The 20,136-nt window shown below is 35.6% G+C and overlaps 13 protein-coding genes and 1 non-coding gene across 14 annotated transcripts; 8 read left to right on the forward strand and 6 right to left on the reverse strand.

The window, feature by feature from the left end:
* Positions 1-295: 295 nt before the first annotated feature.
* Positions 296-733, forward strand: LDO16 (Ldo16p; the record flags this gene model as incomplete). Its single annotated transcript, XM_056224865.1, has 1 exon — positions 296-733. The coding sequence occupies one exon, from the start codon at positions 296-298 to the stop codon at positions 731-733; it is 438 nt and encodes a 145-aa protein (XP_056078740.1).
* A 184-nt stretch (positions 734-917) lies between these two features.
* Positions 918-1,778, forward strand: SWP1 (dolichyl-diphosphooligosaccharide-protein glycotransferase; the record flags this gene model as incomplete). Its single annotated transcript, XM_056224866.1, has 1 exon — positions 918-1,778. The coding sequence occupies one exon, from the start codon at positions 918-920 to the stop codon at positions 1,776-1,778; it is 861 nt and encodes a 286-aa protein (XP_056078741.1).
* A 71-nt stretch (positions 1,779-1,849) lies between these two features.
* On the reverse strand, positions 1,850-2,422 carry IMP1 (endopeptidase catalytic subunit IMP1; the record flags this gene model as incomplete). The annotated part of the gene is made up of 1 exon (XM_056224867.1): positions 1,850-2,422. The coding sequence occupies one exon, from the start codon at positions 2,420-2,422 to the stop codon at positions 1,850-1,852; it is 573 nt and encodes a 190-aa protein (XP_056078742.1).
* Positions 2,423-2,968: 546 nt separating this feature from the next.
* YIM1 (Yim1p) lies at positions 2,969-4,066 on the forward strand (the record flags this gene model as incomplete). Its single annotated transcript, XM_056224868.1, has 1 exon — positions 2,969-4,066. The coding sequence occupies one exon, from the start codon at positions 2,969-2,971 to the stop codon at positions 4,064-4,066; it is 1,098 nt and encodes a 365-aa protein (XP_056078743.1).
* A 244-nt stretch (positions 4,067-4,310) lies between these two features.
* NUP53 (FG-nucleoporin NUP53) lies at positions 4,311-5,735 on the forward strand (the record flags this gene model as incomplete). The annotated part of the gene is made up of 1 exon (XM_056224869.1): positions 4,311-5,735. One exon carries the CDS (start codon positions 4,311-4,313, stop codon positions 5,733-5,735), a length of 1,425 nt encoding a protein of 474 aa, XP_056078744.1.
* Positions 5,736-5,871: 136 nt separating this feature from the next.
* On the reverse strand, positions 5,872-8,055 carry RIM13 (Rim13p; the record flags this gene model as incomplete). Its single annotated transcript, XM_056224870.1, has 1 exon — positions 5,872-8,055. The coding sequence occupies one exon, from the start codon at positions 8,053-8,055 to the stop codon at positions 5,872-5,874; it is 2,184 nt and encodes a 727-aa protein (XP_056078745.1).
* Positions 8,056-8,449: 394 nt separating this feature from the next.
* Positions 8,450-10,066, forward strand: SMKI13G2760 (uncharacterized protein; the record flags this gene model as incomplete). The annotated part of the gene is made up of 1 exon (XM_056224871.1): positions 8,450-10,066. The coding sequence occupies one exon, from the start codon at positions 8,450-8,452 to the stop codon at positions 10,064-10,066; it is 1,617 nt and encodes a 538-aa protein (XP_056078746.1).
* A 99-nt stretch (positions 10,067-10,165) lies between these two features.
* TPP1 (polynucleotide 3'-phosphatase) lies at positions 10,166-10,903 on the reverse strand (the record flags this gene model as incomplete). The annotated part of the gene is made up of 1 exon (XM_056224872.1): positions 10,166-10,903. The coding sequence occupies one exon, from the start codon at positions 10,901-10,903 to the stop codon at positions 10,166-10,168; it is 738 nt and encodes a 245-aa protein (XP_056078747.1).
* A 241-nt stretch (positions 10,904-11,144) lies between these two features.
* AIM36 (Aim36p) lies at positions 11,145-11,909 on the reverse strand (the record flags this gene model as incomplete). Its single annotated transcript, XM_056224873.1, has 1 exon — positions 11,145-11,909. The coding sequence occupies one exon, from the start codon at positions 11,907-11,909 to the stop codon at positions 11,145-11,147; it is 765 nt and encodes a 254-aa protein (XP_056078748.1).
* A 211-nt stretch (positions 11,910-12,120) lies between these two features.
* MRPS8 (mitochondrial 37S ribosomal protein uS8m) lies at positions 12,121-12,588 on the forward strand (the record flags this gene model as incomplete). Its single annotated transcript, XM_056224874.1, has 1 exon — positions 12,121-12,588. The coding sequence occupies one exon, from the start codon at positions 12,121-12,123 to the stop codon at positions 12,586-12,588; it is 468 nt and encodes a 155-aa protein (XP_056078749.1).
* A 149-nt stretch (positions 12,589-12,737) lies between these two features.
* Smki_13.trna15M lies at positions 12,738-12,810 on the reverse strand. Its single transcript has one exon. It is a non-coding gene; the product is annotated as a tRNA-Met (tRNA).
* Positions 12,811-16,025: 3,215 nt separating this feature from the next.
* ATG16 (Atg16p) lies at positions 16,026-16,460 on the reverse strand (the record flags this gene model as incomplete). Its single annotated transcript, XM_056224876.1, has 1 exon — positions 16,026-16,460. The coding sequence occupies one exon, from the start codon at positions 16,458-16,460 to the stop codon at positions 16,026-16,028; it is 435 nt and encodes a 144-aa protein (XP_056078750.1).
* Positions 16,461-16,615: 155 nt separating this feature from the next.
* CVM1 (Cvm1p) lies at positions 16,616-19,081 on the forward strand (the record flags this gene model as incomplete). Its single annotated transcript, XM_056224877.1, has 1 exon — positions 16,616-19,081. The coding sequence occupies one exon, from the start codon at positions 16,616-16,618 to the stop codon at positions 19,079-19,081; it is 2,466 nt and encodes an 821-aa protein (XP_056078751.1).
* Positions 19,082-19,315: 234 nt separating this feature from the next.
* HLJ1 (type I HSP40 co-chaperone HLJ1) lies at positions 19,316-19,990 on the forward strand (the record flags this gene model as incomplete). The annotated part of the gene is made up of 1 exon (XM_056224878.1): positions 19,316-19,990. One exon carries the CDS (start codon positions 19,316-19,318, stop codon positions 19,988-19,990), a length of 675 nt encoding a protein of 224 aa, XP_056078752.1.
* Between the last annotated feature and the right edge of the window lie 146 nt (positions 19,991-20,136).

Here is a 20,136-nt window from a genome sequence, read left to right on the forward strand (position 1 = left end):
TTTGCAGGTTTCTGGATTCTTTCTACAGCCGATTTGTTGAAGTTCAGACCCGGAGCTGGTTTGATTTTGCAATAACCTGTTTTTTTGAAGCAATATTTTTGAACAAGATAGCATCAACATTAAGATATCCCTATCAAAGAACCATCTCCGTGCATTTCGTGATAAATCCATTCAGAACGTTCAGCAAGCACTACAGAATATCTATCTTCGTTTCCAAGAAAAGCCTTATTTGACAGCGTTCAAGGTGTCGTTTGCCATTGGTCTTATTATTCCGTGTTCCCTTCTCTTTTTGATAATGGTTTCTGCTGCTACGTTTTTCTTTTTTGTCTACCTACTAGTGTTCGTAGTGATAGGGTTCTTTTCCTCATTGTTCATAATTCCCCTATTGGGAATTTCTTTTGTGTTTGCCATTGGAGTAGTAGCATTTGGATTTTGCAGCAACTTGAGTTTCAAAATGGCACAAGTCGTTTATGTACGGGCAGATACCTTCTTGAAAAGGGTGCTCGACAAAATGGCGCTACAAACACAACCAGCACAACCGCAGGAAACACTTTCCACTTTAAGGCCAGTATCCAATCCAACCATCCCAAGTCCACTAAGACAAACAGCGCGCCCTTCTAAGTTTGTCACTGAAGAAGACGTTATTTTTGAACCCGTCAGTGCTCAAAGTGCCATTGCCCGTTCCTTAGAAACTACTGCTAAAGAAGCGGGTAACGGATACAAGCTCTCTTGATTTTAGCAATAGAAGAAAAACATTTTTCGCAAGTTTAGCAGGTCAATAATAATGATATCCTTATAAACTATACTCAGTTCTTTCTACACGCGAGCCTCTATTATATATATACGCATATATTTTAGCTTTACCGATCTTCTAATATTGCGGCATATAACGCATAGAACATAAAAACACGGAGCAGATGCAATTCTTCAAAACACTTGCAACTTTGGTGTCATGCATATCGTTTGCCCTCGCTTACGTGGCACAGGATGTTCATGTATCGTTTCCCTCTACCACAGGAAAGACTAGTATTATGATTGGTAAAATCGAGCCTAAACCTGAAGTTGTTGGCGCGGCTCCAACATCAGTCACAGTTGATAGCCCTAATGAAGTCGTTCAAGTAAATTTTGCCATTGACTCTAATGACAAACCTTTTCAACACACCTTACTAGTAGGCTTACCCAACAGAAATCTAGAAATGGCTTTCGAGCCTGAAATCAAAGATCATGGTAAATTGTCCATGTATAAATACATGATAGATTTAGCCACGCTAGATGATGCTTTGTTGCAGGAGGCTTTCAGATCACTAGAACCTATAAAGGCAACTCTGATTTTAGCATCTTCTACCGCAAAACCAAAGGAAAATTTGTTCAGAGAAATTCTGCAGTTGGACTTGAGCTTTCATTTAGATCATTCCGATTCATCTTTAGTTGACAAGTTCAGCATTAAGCCAGAGATCCATCATGTATTCCAAACTGAGCCAAAGAGAGTTGCCAAGTCAATAGCTGTAATTTTTGTCGCAATCATCATGATTACTATTTTAGCATTGGTAACCACTTGGTTGAATTCTTGTGCTGCCGCATTCAATAACATCCCAACCGGCACCAATGCTCTATATTTTCTAGGGTTTATCGCGACCGTTGTTGGATTTGAAATCATCTTCGCCAGATATTATTTGGGTACAAGCATTTTCGAATCTTTATTCTCTTCTTTGTATTTGGGGGCCCCAGGTTTATTGATGTCTACAAAGTTCTTGAGATCTTTTGGTCTAACAATCTAGACTGCTTCTGAAGTTGGATTTATTTTATATATATATATATATATGTTTAAAAAGATAGATTATGAAATGAATCAATTGCTATTAGCGTTTGCGTCAACAAAAGTATTATTAATTCTTTTGAACCCCCAAAACCTATGTTTTGAACCATCCCAGAACGGACTGTCGAAATTGTTAGCTGCTACAATCTTGCCCATGATCAACCCCATAGGCAATGCGTTATATGTCCTCGAATCTAATGAATGCGAAAGATTATCTCCTGTTACCCAAACGTGGCCCTCAGGAACCTTAATATACGTACCAAATCTCTCTTCATCAATCAGCACACCGCCAACGTAATTGACTACTGTGCTTGGGTCCACGAGCACAAGGTCACCAGGCATACCGGTAATCCTTTTGCAAATTCTGTGATTAGGGTCAGTGGGTTTCAATGCCACAATGCAATCACCCATTTTTATACCTTTACCATTCTGGAAATTCTTCAAAACATGCACATAATCATTAGTCGCTGAAAGTGTTGGTAACATAGATTCTCCCCTCGTCTCCGTAAACTCATATGCATACATATGCACTATATGCAGCAAGCACAATGACCTGATTGCATAGGAGAAAGTTTTTGACCAAATGGGAAGTGTTCCAACGGTCATTCTAGTGTTATAGGCGCTTTTATGAATGCAATGTTTTATCGGCCAATTTTTTTTTGCATGAACGTTTAAGTATTTTCATTCAAGTAGTGTTTTTCCTCCAAAAATGTTTAGCTCCAGAAATGTTGTGGATTTGACTTCTAATTTAAGCTAGCAGAATTTACTCCAAGAAAAGATTTGAATAACAAGCGTACATTCAAGAAAAGATATGTGATTGTGGGTCAGACATTGTACACTGAAATTATCAACAGGAATTGTGCCCCAGAGATTAGTAGGTTGATAAAACTACGTACATCTTTTTGCACAAAAACGTGTACACACTTTATACCAATATTCACACAGAAGACTATTCGCTCTTCCTGTTGTTGCCGACGTTTTCCTTCCTGGATCCTTTTCAAAATGTTCTTCCAGCGCACTTGAAGCAAAGGCAGCAAAATTACAATACCCCTTCTAACAAAAAAGAAAAAAGATAAATTTTGGTTGGAATATGGTGAAATTGATTTATTTAGTCAATTATATTATAGAACAGTAGAGTAAACGTTTGAAATTATGTCAAATGAAGTAATTGTCAACAAATCTGTTACTTACGTTAACAATACTACTCCTGTCACAATCACATCTTCAGAGATAGATTTGAGATCCTGTTATCAAGACGATGAAATTGTGATTGAAGTGCATGCTGCTGCTTTAAATCCAATTGATTTTATTACTCATCAGCTTTGTAACTCCTACTTATTCGGCAAATATGCTAAGACTTATTCTAGAGATTACAGTGGCGTTATCATTAAGGTGGGAAAGAATGTCGATGATTGCTGGAAAATTGGTGACAAGGTCAATGGTATGTACAATCATATCTATGGTGAACGTGGTACTTTGACGCATTACTTAGTACTCAACCCTGCAAAGGACATTCCCATTACGCATATGATAGAGGTTCCCAAAGACGATAGTGACCCTTATGATGATTTCGTATACGCTGCTGCTTGGCCCTTAACTTTCGGCACCGCGTTTTCTGTGTTGAACGATTTTAAGCGAGACTGGAACTCTAATTCAAAAGTCCTAGTTATTGGGGCCTCAACTTCTGTGTCATATGCTTTCGTCCATATTGCAAAAAATTACTTCAACATTGGCACTGTTGCTGGTATTTGTAGCAAAAGTTCCATTGAACGTAACAAGGACCTAGGATACGATTACTTAGTTCCGTACGATGAAGGATCCATTGTAGAAAATGTCAAGAAATTGAAGCAAAGCAAATTGGAAAACGAAAAGTTTGACATGATATTTGATTCAGTTGGTAACCATGAGTTTTTTCCCGTTATTGACCAGTTCTTGAAACCAAAAGAGAAAAATTCTTTCTATGTAACAATTGCGGGAAACAACAAAGCCGATTATAAAAACATCACTTGGAGAGATTTTGTATCATTGAGTTTAGTGTTCACAGCTCTTAACCCATTTAAAAAATACAACTGGCGTTTTGGCCACCCATCGCCCTCCAACAACTTCATTGAAGTTGGTAATGAAATGATCAAAAATGGTACTTATAAGCCACCCATTGATTCTGTCTACCGGTTTGAACAGTACAAAGAAGCTATTGACAGAATAATGTCCAATAGGGCCAAAGGCAAAGTAGTTATTAAGATGAAGTAAGAAGCGACTTTTATATAAAAATTTATTAGAGTACTTAGACTATACAGTTATTATTAATTCATTTTGTTCCTTTCGATGGGTATTACCCGATGCCATATGCTGGAATCTGAAAGAAAAGCTCATCACAATAATCCTAAAAAGGATTTAGCACACATTTATTGGCGAATAAGTTATCAATAGACTACTTACTTATCTGATATCTTTCCGCATCCTCAATAGATTACAGAGGCATAGTTTTTCTGAAATGGTGGACCTTCATAACCACGAAAACACAAGCCGATTCAGCAATGTTTCTGTTATTGCGCCCGAATCACAAGGACAACAACAAAAACAACAGGAACAACAGCAGCAGCAAAAGCAATCAGCGGGACAGTTAAAAAGTCTAAATAGCTTTTCGAGTGTACAACAAACGACATTCATGGAGGCTCCGTCTTCCACAGCCTCAGCAGAATTGAACGACAATCCAGCTTGGTTCAATAATCCAAGAAAGAGAGCTATTCCAAATTCAATAATAAAGAGATCAATCGGTCGATCCTTAAGCCCCGTACGTTCTGATACTGCAGATGCTCCTGTGATGTTTTCTAATCCTAATGGGTTCAACAATGTCACTTTTGGCTCTAAAAAAGATCCGCGTATACTTAAAAATGTACCTCAATGTGAAAACAACAACAATACCAACAACAACAATCATAATTCTGATTTGAGCACAGTAGTTTTTGACTCTAATGAGGCACCACCCAAAACGTCTCTTGCTGATTGGCAGAAAGAAGACGGTATATATGTAAGTAACAATGACAATATCAAGGATCCTGGTATGACTACCGATATAACATTCGATGGAAAGCTCACAACGTCATCTTCACCTTACAATGGTGTAGAGAAAACCTCCAGGATGTTTAGTTTTTTTGACAAGAGTACGAAGGTGTCGCCGATTGATTCAAATGAAACTCTTGCCAAGTGTAAAGAAGAAGATTCTTCGAATTGGGAAGATAATGCTGTTATTATTTTCGGATATCCAGAATCGATTGCTAACTCTGTCATCCTTCATTTTTCTAACTTTGGTGAAATTCTGGAAGATTTTAGGATAATAAAAGACTTAAAAAAGTTGAACCCAAAAAACAAGTCGAATAGTCAATCATTAGCTACTCAAAACTATCCCATATACACAGGAGATGGTTGGGTAAAACTGACATACAATTCTGAACTTTCTAAATCTCGTGCTTTACAAGAAAATGGAATTATCATGAACGGTACATTGATTGGTTGTGTTTCATACAGTCCAGCTGCTCTCAAACAACTAGCTTCCCTAACTAAATCAATGGGAACTAAAGGAAATAAAACAGGATCAGATACTAATTTAAACATGAACGATCCAAACAGCTATAGGAAGACAGAAAATTTTTTTGAGAGGGCCCGGACAACAGCGGCTACTTTAAAAGTACGCAACTCTGAATTTAAAGTTTCCAAAAACTCTAGTTCTTTTAAAAATCCACGTAAACTTGAAATAAAGGATGGCAGATCATTATTTTTGAGAAACAGAGGGAAGATACACAGCGGTGTCTTGAGCTCCATCGAATCTGACTTGAAGAAAAGGGAACAGACGGGCAGAAATAAGAAAAGTTGGTTAAATAGGTTGAATAATTGGCTATTTGGATGGAACGATCTATAATTATCAAAACCTTATGTCCAAAAGTAGGCTGTCCTGAGCGATTCAAGATTCTGTGATGTTCGCCTACTTCAAGGTTACATAATTTGTGTATATATTTTTGAAGGGATAGATAGACAGTTCATGAGAGAATACGCATTTATTTCGGTATTACATCAACCGAGTATTTTTCAACTCTTATTTTTTGATTAGACCCAACATATAGCTCCAATTCATCCAAATGGCCTTCAATAGTTTCCTTATTGGAAATAGGTACATTTTTTTCTATCATCAATACAACAGTGCTAATACGAGATATTTCCAAATCTGGTATAACGATACCCCCAGGCGGACAATTTCTATATTTTCGACATTCATATACACAGATAAATGACTCTGGATCAAAGATATTACATCGTAGTCTTATTTTTTCCGATGATTCGACAGGCACTATACGGATAAATAGTTTGTTTGTCGAATACTTTCTGAGTGGCAAATCTATCATAACTTTTAATTTATTGGAGGGTTTTTTCCAATGAAACCTTCCGTAACACTGATATGGATAAGAACCGTAAATCATATTCACACTACGTAAATTTATTCCAGATATTGATCTCCTTGAAGAAGACAAACGTATCGAGGCCGTTAATTGAAATTTTAAGGAAGATGGAAGGCCATAAGTAGAGCAGACAATCATGTATTTAGTATTAGTTAAGATGGGTACATCTTGTTTAAGACTTTGTCCAGGCTGATAATGATTGTCAAACATTATTGGCTTCATCAGTTCATGATCGTTCAAGTAATATACCTGAATGTTAATCAAATCATGTGTGCTAGTTGAGACACATGTGGCGTCGATTAAAACTTGATAGTTCTCTATCGAGTGAATTTCCAGTTCAAAAGTAGGATTCCGAAAAAAGTTGCAGGTATCGAAAGAGGTTCTTTTATCAGTATCATAAGGGAAAGAAAAGACTGCATTGGTAACTAGGCTGTTTATATCTTTCAGTTTTTGAAAAGATATTTCCTTTACCACTGAGAACAAATGAATACTGAAGTTATTGTTAGTTGTTGAATGACAATATAATAACTTTTCAGCACCAGAATCCAATTTCAACTTTACCAGTTGCAATCCAATATAAGTAGCATCATGATTTAGTGGTGGTTCAATTGGGTAAGCTATGCTTTCGGGGGCTTCATTCATAAAGAAAATTAAACGCCCTCTTCCCCCCTTTTCATTTAGCAAATGCGATTCAAGCAGTAACCATATTGTTTCCGTTACTTTAGAATCATTTTTAATGTGAAATAAAGGCTTACCTGCAATAGTAGAAAATTCATTGTAACGTAAAGTGTCGTACCGAAAATGAAGTGCCTGAGAATATTTGAATATTCTATCATGGTTCCAATTAAGGTACAATTGTTTGAAGTTATTCAAATATTGTTCATAGCTAATTTCGACATTTAGTTTTGAGTTCATTGGGTCTCGTAATTTAAAAAGTCTAGACTCGTAGTCGATGTCAATTACGGAGTAATCATGGTTCGCGACCAACGGATTTATCAATTCATTAGAGCAATCTCCAGTACCAACGCCTATCAGACATAAACTAGATTCAAAGAACTTCCATAATTTCTCAAAAGGATATTTGTCTACCTTTGTTATCTCTGGTAGGAAGCCGCTCAAGTAGAATGTATCTATACATATATTGGAGCCATTCGTTGAATATGTACTTTGGGAAATAAGCAATACTGCGATCTCACTAATCTTATCTGAAATATTGTTGCTTCTTAATGAAAGTTGCTTACCATTTATTGAAGTTGGAATCTGGGTAATATCTACTGTTATTAGCCTCTTATCGCTTCCATTAAAACATAGATTAACTTGGTACTTAGTTGATGATATCTGTTTGATTGGAGGAAGTTTTAAGCCCTGAGCCCTGAGATTAATCAGAGAAGCCACAAGCGAGCAATCCGATACATCTCGGCATTGTTCTATTCCACCCGTATACTCTTCTTCGTTCTGTAATAGAGCTCTACTTGGATAACGCTTTTGTAATTCTTCGCTGCCATGTGTGCAGGATTCAATATCGTTCCAAGATTGTGGCGAGGCTTCAGAAATAGGTATAGGGGGATAAAAATTAGAATCGACCGTTGAAGTAAGCCACAAGAATCTTGATTGTTTGTCTATTTTTGATATTTTTTCTTTTAAAACTAGAACGGCCTTGATAAAGGTGGAATCATCACTTTTCATAGCCAAATCCACCAATCTGTTAATTACACTGCTTGAATCATCTTTTGCATTACAATATAATGACTTTATCGCAGAATTGAACTCATGCCAATCGTTCATTATCTATGCCATCAAGGTTTTGCCTTCAATTTTAACTGCTCAAGTGAGCGCAATAAGTTTAACGTTAATTATTCTAACCCGTTTATGCCCGTTAGAAGAACTTCTAAGCTGTCACAGTATAATGTTAAAAAAGGCAAAGATGTCCGCAAGAATGCAAGAAAAGAAGAAGTTTCTATCACTTTTTTGTGACTTCAGAACACTACCTAAGCTACGAAAAGTTATCTGTCACAAAGTTTGTACTGTATAGTTATTTTTCTACAGAACTGTATTTACATTTGGTCGATATCGAAGATCTGGAGATAAGGTAAATAAATCTTGCGCGATTCAGAGTTATTCGATAAACAACAACTTATGTTTTAAGAGATGCCATGAAAAAGAAACGCCAAGTAGTAAAATGGGCGATATGAATCACTTTGACCACTTTAAAAGTTTCATTGGAGGTAATGTGGTTGCCCTTGGAGCTGGAACACCTTATCTTTATTCATTTTATGCTCCTCAGCTACTGAGCAAATGTCGCATTCCCGTGTCTGCCTCAGGTAAGCTCTCCTTCTCTCTGACAATAGGAAGCTCATTAATGGGCATTTTAGCAGGAATAGTTGTTGATCGAAGCCCTAAACTATCCTGTCTAATTGGATCTGTATGTGTTTTCATTGCGTATTGGATTTTGAATTTGTGCTATAAGCACGAATGGTCTAGCACTTTTCTCATATCATTCAGCTTAATATTGATTGGTTATGGTTCTGTTTCAGGATTTTATGCTTCTGTGAAATGTGCAAATACAAATTTTCCTCAACATAGAGGCACTGCTGGGGCGTTTCCTGTATCACTGTATGGTTTGTCAGGCATGGTGTTTTCGTATCTCTGTTCAAAGTTATTCGGTGAAGACATTGAACACGTATTTGTGTTTTTAATGGCTACTTGTGGAAGTATGATTTTAGTTGGCTATTTCTCGCTAGATATAGTTTCTGATAATGAAGGTGATGACGCTAGCATTAAAGAGTGGGAACTTCAAAAAAGCAGGGAAGCAGATGATATCATAGTACCGTTATATGATGATAGTAGTGACTATATAGGCCCACTTGTACGTTCGTCATCACCTGCCACCTATGAAAATTACGCATTGTCAAACAATTTTCAAGAAACCTCAGATTTCTTTGGGCTTGGCGATAGACAGTTATCAAATCGACCATTGTTATCACCTTCCTGCCCACGCGTTAAGTACAATTTCGAAGGTGAGGTCACTATTGAAAGCGCAATGGAAGTAAATAGTACACAGAAAAGTATGAGATCCCATGTACTTCAAAGTTTGAAGTCCCCAACCTTCATCTGTTATTACGTGGTACTAGGCCTACTTCAAGGCGTCGGTTTAATGTACATATACTCTGTGGGATTTATGATACAAGCACAGGTGTCTTCTCCACCTTTAGATCAGTTACCAATCAATGCGGAAAAGATCCAATCATTACAAGTAACTCTTCTGTCCCTTCTTTCATTTTGCGGTAGATTATCATCCGGGCCTATATCCGATTATTTAGTCAAAAAATTCAAAGCTCAAAGGCTATGGAATATTGTGATAGCGTCTCTACTAATATTTCTAGCCTCAAGTAAAATAACCAAAGACTTCAGCAATATCGAAGATCATTCCTTAAGAGCTTCTAAGTCATTCAAGAATATTTCTGTATGTTCCGCTATTTTCGGTTATTCTTTTGGCGTTTTATTTGGTACTTTTCCCTCAATAGTAGCAGATAAATTTGGTACAAACGGGTATAGCACGTTATGGGGCGTTTTAACAACTGGCGGTCTATTTTCAGTAAGTATTTTTACTGGTATATTAGGTAGGGATTTTAAAGCAAACACAGTTGATGATGATAAAAGCTGTAAAAGAGGAGTTCTTTGCTACAGCTATACTTTTACGGTTACAAAGTATTGTGCTACTTTTACTGCCTTATTCGTTTTTGTGATAATTGGTTATACATGCTATCGAAGGATGACAACTGTGAATTCCATGTAGATTGCAATTTTTAACAACATTTGATTCCCTTCAACGACCCAATCGTGATCGTTTAAACGAATATTTATATATTAATATGTATTCAACTCTGATAATAACTCATCCTTGAAATACCTCTTCAGGGTATTTAAATTCAACATGCAACTTCTCAGCAAACTTTATATCAGAATCACTAAAGTCATTCTTCCTTCCAGCGGCATCACCACAATAATATACCCAATTCAATTTGATAGGAGGCACCGTTTTTAAAACTCTACACGCATCTGTTATATCTATTCTGAAAAAATCTGCCATTCCTGTCATTGGTTTTCGAACTTTTTCGAATATTTCAGGATCATTGTTATAACTTTTACACAAACTTGGGAATGTGATCTTTTTGTTATTTGTTACAACGGTTTTCGGCCTTTTAGGTGCTGCATATATCCACAATCTAGGTGATAGTTTTTCTCCCCTCTTGTCGTTTTCGATTGCCTTTAAGAAAAGTGAAATCTTATTAATATACTTACTGCAACTTTTGGAGGTTCTTGGGACGGTGATGACACCACCTTGGTTTGAGAATATAACTATTACAGCAGCCAGATCATTATCAGTGATGCTAAAGAGATAATCCAGCGTGGATTTTTTAGAGTCAAAATTCATGAACTGCCAGTCATTTGCACTTCTACTATATTTTGCATTTGGGGACTTCGGTTTTATTATTGTATGGTCCAGATCAAAGGCATAAACATTTAAACATTGATCACAGTCATAGGTGAACTGAGGAGAATTAGGTGCGAACTTAATCAGAAATGGTAGAATAGTTGATTTATGAGGCATTTGTCTCCCTTCGGTTTTCATTCAAATCTGCTTTGTTTCCAGGATGTTTTTACCGAATATGATTATTATAAATACGAGGCAGATGAGGGGAAACAAAGTGAACAAGAGGAACAAATAATATTCATTTATAATAATAAAAGGCAACAAATATGAAGACACTATTTAAATGAATAAGCAACACAGTCAGAATATATATATACATACACATATACATAAGCAATTAACAGGAGAGACATAGGTATTCAGTGGAAGAAAATCAACCTCAGATGATGTCGGCCTTACCTACAGTTTCATAATATTTACAGATGTCAGAGCCTTTGAGTTTTCTTGGGACCAAGATTTTAGAAACTATAGAAACTTCGTTTTCAAATTTTGTTGCATCGCTAATCGAATGTGGAAAGTTGACAACTATTAGCCTGTCACCTGCCTTGTAATTATCCTTCATATATCTGCCCAAAAGCATGACCAACATACCGGTTGGTAACTTATCAATGTATGTATCATGCCCGTATTTATCGTAGTATTCATTCAATAGAGCTTCATATCGATCGTTTTTTAACGCTCTATAGTAATCAATGACGTTGGCTGGATCGACAAACTGTAGTTTACTTAAATCGTCATCTTGTGATTTTCGCAAGACATCCTCAGTCTCATTAATACTGGATAACAAAGAAAACCGTATATCAACTTTACCTTGCGGGAAGATTGCCACACGCCTCTTCAACCCTTTAACAACATTCTCAAATTCTTCCTCAGACAACGTTGTCTTCGGTTTATTTTTGTCCAAGGATTTCACTGTCTTGACAAATATCACTGTGCCAATAATGGCAACAAGAAAAATTTTCTTGAATCCTGGCGCATCTATTTTAGCTGGTTTGTTAGGTTTTGTAGTTGAGTTAGTAGAGGATAAATATCGTGCTCTCAGAAGTGGTGGTGAAAATAAAGGCAATTGCTTCTGTAGTCCGCCCAGCAAATAAGAACAATGTCGGCTGCTTGTTGATACGTTCCTCCCTAGCAGTCTTAACATATTCTACGCTTGACCTATGTATTTATCTGCCTAGATCTATATGGCTCATTCTACATATTGAAGCTCATTTTAGCTTTATCCGCAGTCCTTACAACCGGCATTTGAAATTAAATCGATAAACTGAAAGAAAGAAACGGAAAAACAGAAGAAGGCCAAAAACAAAAGATAGACTACACATTTCTATTTTGACCACCTAATTCAAGAATCCAAAATGTCATTAGTCAAGCTTGCAAATACGTGTGCTCATTTACAAAACTGCTCGAAAGTTAGAGTGGCCCTGACATCAATTCCATATACGAAATTGCAATTACAGTTTGCGTATAACCTTTACCAACAAGGTTTTCTATCGTCTTTACAGAAGGGGTCAACTATGGGCCCGGATAAAGATTATGTTGAAGTGACACCTGATAATATCTCTACCAGAAGACTTTGGATAGGATTGAAGTACAGAGACAACAAACCCGTTCTCAGTAAATGCAGGTTAATATCCAAACCAAATTCAAGAATACACTTACCAATGGAAGATATGAAGAGATTGTGTTCTGGGGTTACTATTAGAAACATTAAACCCTTACAGCCAGGGGAATTGATTCTTGTCCGAGCTCAGAATAGTATTATGGACATTAATGAAGCCATTGCAAAAAAGTTGGACGGAGAAGTACTATGCAGAGTAAAATAAGCGGTATATATGCATATGGCCTGATTTAATATGTATATGGATATACTAATCATGTAAATACTGATACTATAAAAAGGAGAAAATAACAATGAGAGCTATCATATTAAGAGCAGTATATTTTTAATATATTAGAAAAGAAATTAAAAAAATGCTCCAGGGGAGGTTCGAACTCTCGACCTTCAGATTATGAGACTGACGCTCTTCCTACTGAGCTACTGAAGCTAATTTTTATGTAGTTTTGGATTAGCTTATTAGAATATACTGTAATATCATAACACACCACGAGCTTCACCTCGAAATGTTTTAGAATCTCATATATTTGATAGTGTGTTGATAATTAGTTGTTTAGTAAGTTGTAATAATTAAGAATAAGTCGTTCCTTCTTAATCTATATAAGAGAGGTATATAAAACTGTTGGAATAAGTGATTACTACTATACACCTATTCGTATAAATTGGATTAAGTTATTGCAACTATACGTCTTCGTATAAATTGAAGTAGAAAAATTCTAATAATAGAATTTACTGCAGTAATGAGATAAAGATCTATTAATTGATCAGAACTTATTATATAAGAAGATGAGTTATCATCAAATTCTTATCATTAACACTCTGATTTATGTCTGAACCTTTTGGTTTAATATAACTAATCAGCGTGTGTTTTATATACCTCTCTTATATAGATTAAGAAGGAACGACTATTCTTAATTATTACAACTTACTAAACTACTAATTATCAACAAAAACTGTTGTAATATAAATCAACTATCATCTACTAACTAGTAGTCATATTACTAGTATATTATCATATACGGTGTTAGAAGATGACGCAAATGATGAGATATAGTCATCTAAATTAGTGGAAGCTGAAACGCAAGGATTGATAATGTAATAGGATCAATAAATAAGAACATATAAAACGATGATAATAATGTTTATAGAATTGTGTAGAATTGCAGATTCCCTTTTATGGATTCCTAAATCCCTGAGGAGAACTTCTAGTATATCTACATACTTAATATTATTGCCTTATAAAAAATGGAATCCCAACAATTACATCAAACTCCACTACAATCTCAAAAACTGTTGTAATATGAATCAACTATCATCTACTAACTAGTAGTCATACTACTAGTATATTATCATATACGGTGTTAGAAGATGACGCAAATGATGAGAAATAGTCATCTAAATTAGTGGAAGCTGAAACGCAAGGATTGATAATGTAATAGGATATATGAATAACAACATATAAAACGATGATAATAATGTTTATAGGATTGTGTAGAATTGCAGATTCCCTTTTATGGATTCCTAAATCCGGGAGGAGAACTTCTAGTATATCTACATACCTAATATTATTGCCTTATAAAAAATGGAATCCCAACAATTACATCAAACTGCACTATTATCTCAAAAACACACGCTGATTGGTTATATTAAATCAAAAGGTTAAGACATAAATCAGAGTGTTGATGATAGGGTTGGTGATAACTCATTTTCTTATATACTAAGTTCTTGACTATTAATAAATCTTTATCTTATTAGTGCAGGAAATTCTATAATTAGAATTTTCCTGCTCCAATTTAATTTGTATCACCATAAGAATGTTAGTATTCATTTACCCAACATTATTAGTATCATGTTAAAGAATGTTCGTCATCAACTACAACAATTTATATGAATAAATGTATAGTAGTAATCACTTATTCCAACATAGTGAGAGGATGGGGTTTTTTTGAGATTGTTTTAGGATTTTCATTGTTGATAGAAGCAACGCTCTTAGTTGAATTATATGGTCAACTATTATCTATACACCAGTGTTTATATTGCCCGTGTATAATTCTATGTGAAGTTTGAACGTGACATAAATGGTGAGAATCTGCCATTAAAATTAGTGGAAGTGGAAAACGTAGGAATCAATAACGTATTAAATGAAAGAAAAAACAAATATTAGTTTATGAATCTCTTGATTCCACATGGTAAATTCCTATTTACTCGAGGAGTACTTCCAGTTTATTACACATAAATAGTGTTAGAATGAAAATCAACTATCCATCAACTAGTAGTCATACTACTAGTATATTATCATATAAGGTGTTAGAAGATGACGTAAGTTATGAGAAGCTTTCATCGAAGTTAGAGGAAGCTGAAATGCGAGGATTGATAATGTAATAGGATAATAACTGACAACATATCCTCGAGGAGAACTTCCAATATATCCTATATGCCAAAAAAAATTGCCTTTATCAACAACGGATTCCCAATAATTATCTTTAAAATCACCCATATCTCAAATAGTGATATTGCCTTAATGGAGCAATAGAATCCATGAATTTATTTCCAAACCTCCCATATTTCTCACACTAAAAGTCCTCCTCGTGACTATAGAAATATAGGAAAGGAAAATAATGAAATTGAATAAAATGTGAGTTATTTCTTTCCGTTTTATACACTATTGTTAATTGTTCTAATTAATCGCCAATCTTATCACTTCTGCTTTTGATAACTGTTTGGCTCTTGACTAATGTTATAGTTATAAGCCATCTTTGAACCCATATATAGTAATACCTCCATGAAAATATTTATAATTTCAACACACTGGAATAAAAATACATGAAGGGTGATAAATTCTTCCTTTAATGAGAAGAAATTATACCTAAACAAACCAGTAAACAATCAGAAAGTTACGTCCGTAATATCATAAGTATATCTAACGTATTAGGAGACCATTCCTACCGGTGCTGTAAAAAAAAATCAAGTCTCAAGGAGTTAGTTATCACATGCTTGTTTTGTCAGAACTAATATTTTCTTTAGGTTTATCCACCAATTTTTCTGTTTTCGCAATTATACTCCAACTACACAACATACTTAAAGAATTCATACTTCAACTAAAAACTGATAACCACAAAAAGAACCTACAACTGAAACAGCAGGTGCAATTGTTGTATTTTACATGGAAATATAAATCATATAACTTTGATCCGGAAATAAACGCAAGTAAGCGGCAGGTTTACAGGTGCTTTGAGATCATAGATTGCTCAAAACCGCGAAGTTCATTATTAGAAAGCCTAGAAAAACCCAGCTACCTAAAAGAATTTTTGAATGATGAGTTTCAGCACTTTATCTTACCAATTCCGATAAACCCACTGACGGCCAGTTAATTTTCATTCACTCAAAGACTCATTTATTAGCAATTCTGTATCTTGCTGCGCCTATAATCCTAATCAGAGTTTTCAAACAGCCGTATCTTCACATTATATGTAGTGAGCACTACTTTAATCATTTGTTTAGTGTTTATAAAACCCTCAACACATTTAACATATTTTCGATCGGCTATTGCAGAAAATCGAGTTTTATCATCCTGCTGCATTAGTATACACCGCATCAATTGCTTTTTCCATTAGGAGGCCTTGTAATAAATTCTCAACAAACACATTAGTCTCTCCTCTCTTTTTCGGTATTCATAACATTTGTCTCTTTTTCTGTCTTTTTGAAAAATTTGGCAACTAGCTTGGAATGTTCCGTTTTAAGATCAGAGAGCTTCTGTTGTAAAACATTATTTTCAATGGTTCCACTAATCAGTTCATCATTCAACCTCTCAGCATTCTTATTCTTTAAACCAATAACTTCTCTTAATTTACGTATTTCTTGCTCTTTACTTTTCAGTTCTTGCTGCAATATTGTCAATGTATTCAGTAAGGCATCGTCATGATTGGGAATGTTATCACCAAGAGAGCCATTATTATCTTGAAATAATTCGCTTAAATGAGCCTCCTTGTTATTTCGATCTGTTAGTTTACTAATTAACGACTTATCCATTACACTTGGTTTCTGATTTCCTCTTTTATACATTCGCTTTCTTACCTTCATAATGGTGAAATTGCCAGCAAATTTGCGCCCTTAATCTCAGTTACGCTTTAGCGTATGACAAAGTCAATGTTAAATAGAGATCTGCTACGAAAGTTATAAGAACAGAAAAATAAGCGTAATTACAATTTTAGAATAACAGAGAACAAGCTAATATAATGGATATTGAGCAGCAGAAGAAAGAGCAACAAAAACAGCATCACATACAACAACAACAACGAGAGCAACACCAAGCACGAGGAGAACAGCAAGAAGTCCAACCTCAACAGCCACAACAACAGAACAGATGGAAATCTTGGTGGAATTCTTCTACTGGTGATCACATAGATACAGGAAGAGCTACAGAGCAATTTAGTGGATCTGAGAGGAGTACATTGGCAACAGGATTTCAGGATGGTGTGAATGAAAATAATAACAATAACGGCATATGGTCCAGAATTGCCTCTTTTGCAACATCAAGATATAGGAAAATACCGATTATAGTCGATGATAACACCCGGTATTCTCAACTGAACACAGCACAAATCGATTTCTTAGAAAATGAGGCTAAGGAGGTTATTTCAAAAAAATCTAAATCATGGTGCTGGTACGAAGCAATCCCAAATGTATCAACTTCATCGAACATATTGGATTCTACAGATACTCCAGGGATCATTAGTGTATTTGGCACGGGATCAGCCAAGTGTCCATTGCCATTAAACAAGTATCCCGGTGACAGAGGTAATCCCGGATATGATGTATTCATCAATGATTCTTTGATCTTGCCATCGAATAACCCTGTGAATTTTTTACATGTGCAGCCACTGAGAACTAAGATATTCAATACTATTAAAAACTATTATAACTTCCCAAATGAACAACATCTATACTTAAGACAAAATAGGACAGCACTACTGAAGAATAAAAGAGTTATAATAATATCTGTTGTGGGAGATTTGCCGGAAAAGTATGAGCAACGCTCATTAGAATCACAGAGGTCAGCATACTATCTTTCTAAAAAGCTGTCACAAAATTTGATGCATGAAAAACCTGAGAAAGTTTTGACCCTATCGTTCCAGTGTCCGCTGCATAATCAAGATTTAATACCCACGTACAAAGAGTGTGTGGAATTACTAAACCATTGGGCTCATCTTTTTAAAGGAGTAGATTCGATTTTTTTTGTGGGTGTTTATCACAGTGTGCCCTTGACTTTGTTATTAGCCAAATATATCGTACAGAATAATGAAGTTTTGGAGTTTGATGAAAACACTACAGTGGGCGTATTGAATTTTCAGTCGTGTTTACAAGGATATCGATTTTGGGACCATAGTACTGATTTCAGCAGTAACAGTTATAACAATCTAAGTTCAAATTCAAATATTAACGAAAACGACAGTAATGATTATGATTCCAACAATGATTTCACAACAAAAAGTCAACAAATCAAAGAAAAACTGTTATTTCAGGGTATTGATAAAAGACAACAAGATATGCTATCAAAAATCAAAAAATATAGGCGAATAGATTCTAATGAATCCAAACTAGTTCAAGATGCGTTGGACTGGCTCTTATTTAATTGGGATTCGTTTCGGCTGACATTTTTTGGTAAGCTTTATGATAATTTTATGACAATCTCGGAAAAACTTGCTATAGATTATAATCATCCCAAAATCTTAAGAAATTTATGGTGTAATGGGAAGTATATGGGTATTGACCTAAAAAATGCCAACAATTTAAACCTCGATACTGATGATGACCAGGGGAATAGTAGCATAGATGATATCCATGTAAGAACGCCTAATTTTGAGTCAAGATTGAAAATTCCTACTGATAGACTTTTTGAAATAACATTATGGGATATTTTGATGATAACGGAAAATCTAGGATATAAGCAGTTCATCCCAATAATCAATTTGCTAAGTCCTTTTTTTATTTCAAGATCATTTAATGATTACACTTTGCCGCCTAATATAAGGAAACAATATCAAAACGGCACAAAAATTTGGCTCCAAGAAATGGACGATAAATGGAAAACCAATGGCCATCAATTCAATCACGATCAAAGAGAGGGTGAAAATGCCGGCTCGTCATCAGAATCATTATTACCAGAGAATATTACCACAGTAAAGGATTTCTTACAGTTTGTGCACTATCAAAACGAAAAGTCTTCGGATTTCGTGAAGATATATTCTGACATTTATGATGATGATGAGGTCTATAAATGTTTTCTGTACAATACAAGTTTCACGAAAAACCCATTGAGTCCAAAGCATTTGCGTTTAAACATCGACCTCGATACTCCTACCAGCATTCTGAACACTGTCAATCAGTATGATTTGGTGTGGAAAATTCATGATTCCTTTTCCAAATTAATTCGGTTGAAAAATTTACCTCAGCGAGGGTTACCATATTCGCTAAGGCTTTCCATCTCATTGAACTGTTTTCTGGACAGTATCACAACTACGTCAGACCCTGTCTTTCAAAGGGACAATGTGGAGGCTTTGCGAAGACTAACTGAAATTTGGCGGACTTATCAAGACTGGTCTCCGCCAACAAGGGGTTTGAAACACCTACGTGATATACTTAGCGTTTTAGCCATGTATGACAACCCTAAAAACTTGATCAACGATGTTCGACGTACATAGCAGACTCGTATGTAGCGGATCTTGTAATAGTTATCGTATGGTATTGTATTTGTATAGTGGGTAACCCGCAGAGTAGGCTGGAAAGTCTTCGTGAAGAACATAAAGGAAGCTGGCGGAAGTTTCTTTTCATAAAGCTTTACAGCGACGACGTACAAGTTTATGTCCCAGTAATCTTTAGTAAAATTGAGTTGTCAACCGCAATATAACTTGTGGAAGGTCTATAGTAGGAAGAATATGTCTTTCACAGAGGATCAAGAAAAAATTGCACTAGAAATACTGTCAAAGGACAAACATGAATTTTACGAAATTTTGAAGGTGGATAGAAAAGCCACAGATAGTGACATCAAAAAGGCATATAGAAAACTAGCTATTAAATTACATCCTGATAAAAATTCTCATCCAAAAGCTGGCGAAGCTTTCAAAGTAATTAATAGGGCATTTGAGGTGCTAAGTAATGAGGAGAAGCGCAGTATTTATGACAGGATAGGGAGAGACCCTGACGATAGACAAATACCATCCAGAAGTGCCGCTTCAGGATTCCAGGGAAGTGCAGGTGGGTCTCCCATGGGTGGAGGATTTGAAGACATGTTTTTCGGCTCACGTTTCGGTGGCCAAAGAGCTGGACCGCCGGAAGATATATTCGACTTTCTGTTCAATGCAGGTGGCAGTCCGTTCGGCGCTTCACCTTTTGGGCCCTCTGCTTCAACTTTTTCATTTGGAGGTCCAGGAGGTTTCAGAGTTTATACTAATAATCGTGGAGGTTCACCGTTCATGCGCCAACAACCGCGCTCAAGACAGCAGCAGCAACAGGCGGAAGAGAATGCAGTGAATTCACAGTTGAAGAATATGCTTGTTCTTTTTATTATCTTTATTGTTCTTCCTATGATTAAAGATTATCTGTTTGGCTAAACACGTTTTGTTTTATTGTCAGTTTTAATAATTATCCATGTAAGTCAATGGTGTATTATAAAAGAAACAGGCAAATTCAAAACTCTATCTGTACACTAAATGAATCTCAACCAGTTTTAGTCATCTCCTAAAACTCATTGATCATG

The sequence above is a fragment of the Saccharomyces mikatae genome, assembly GCF_947241705.1.
Source record: "Saccharomyces mikatae IFO 1815 strain IFO1815 genome assembly, chromosome: 13".
In the NCBI taxonomy this organism is placed as follows: Eukaryota; Fungi; Ascomycota; class Saccharomycetes; order Saccharomycetales; family Saccharomycetaceae; genus Saccharomyces; species Saccharomyces mikatae.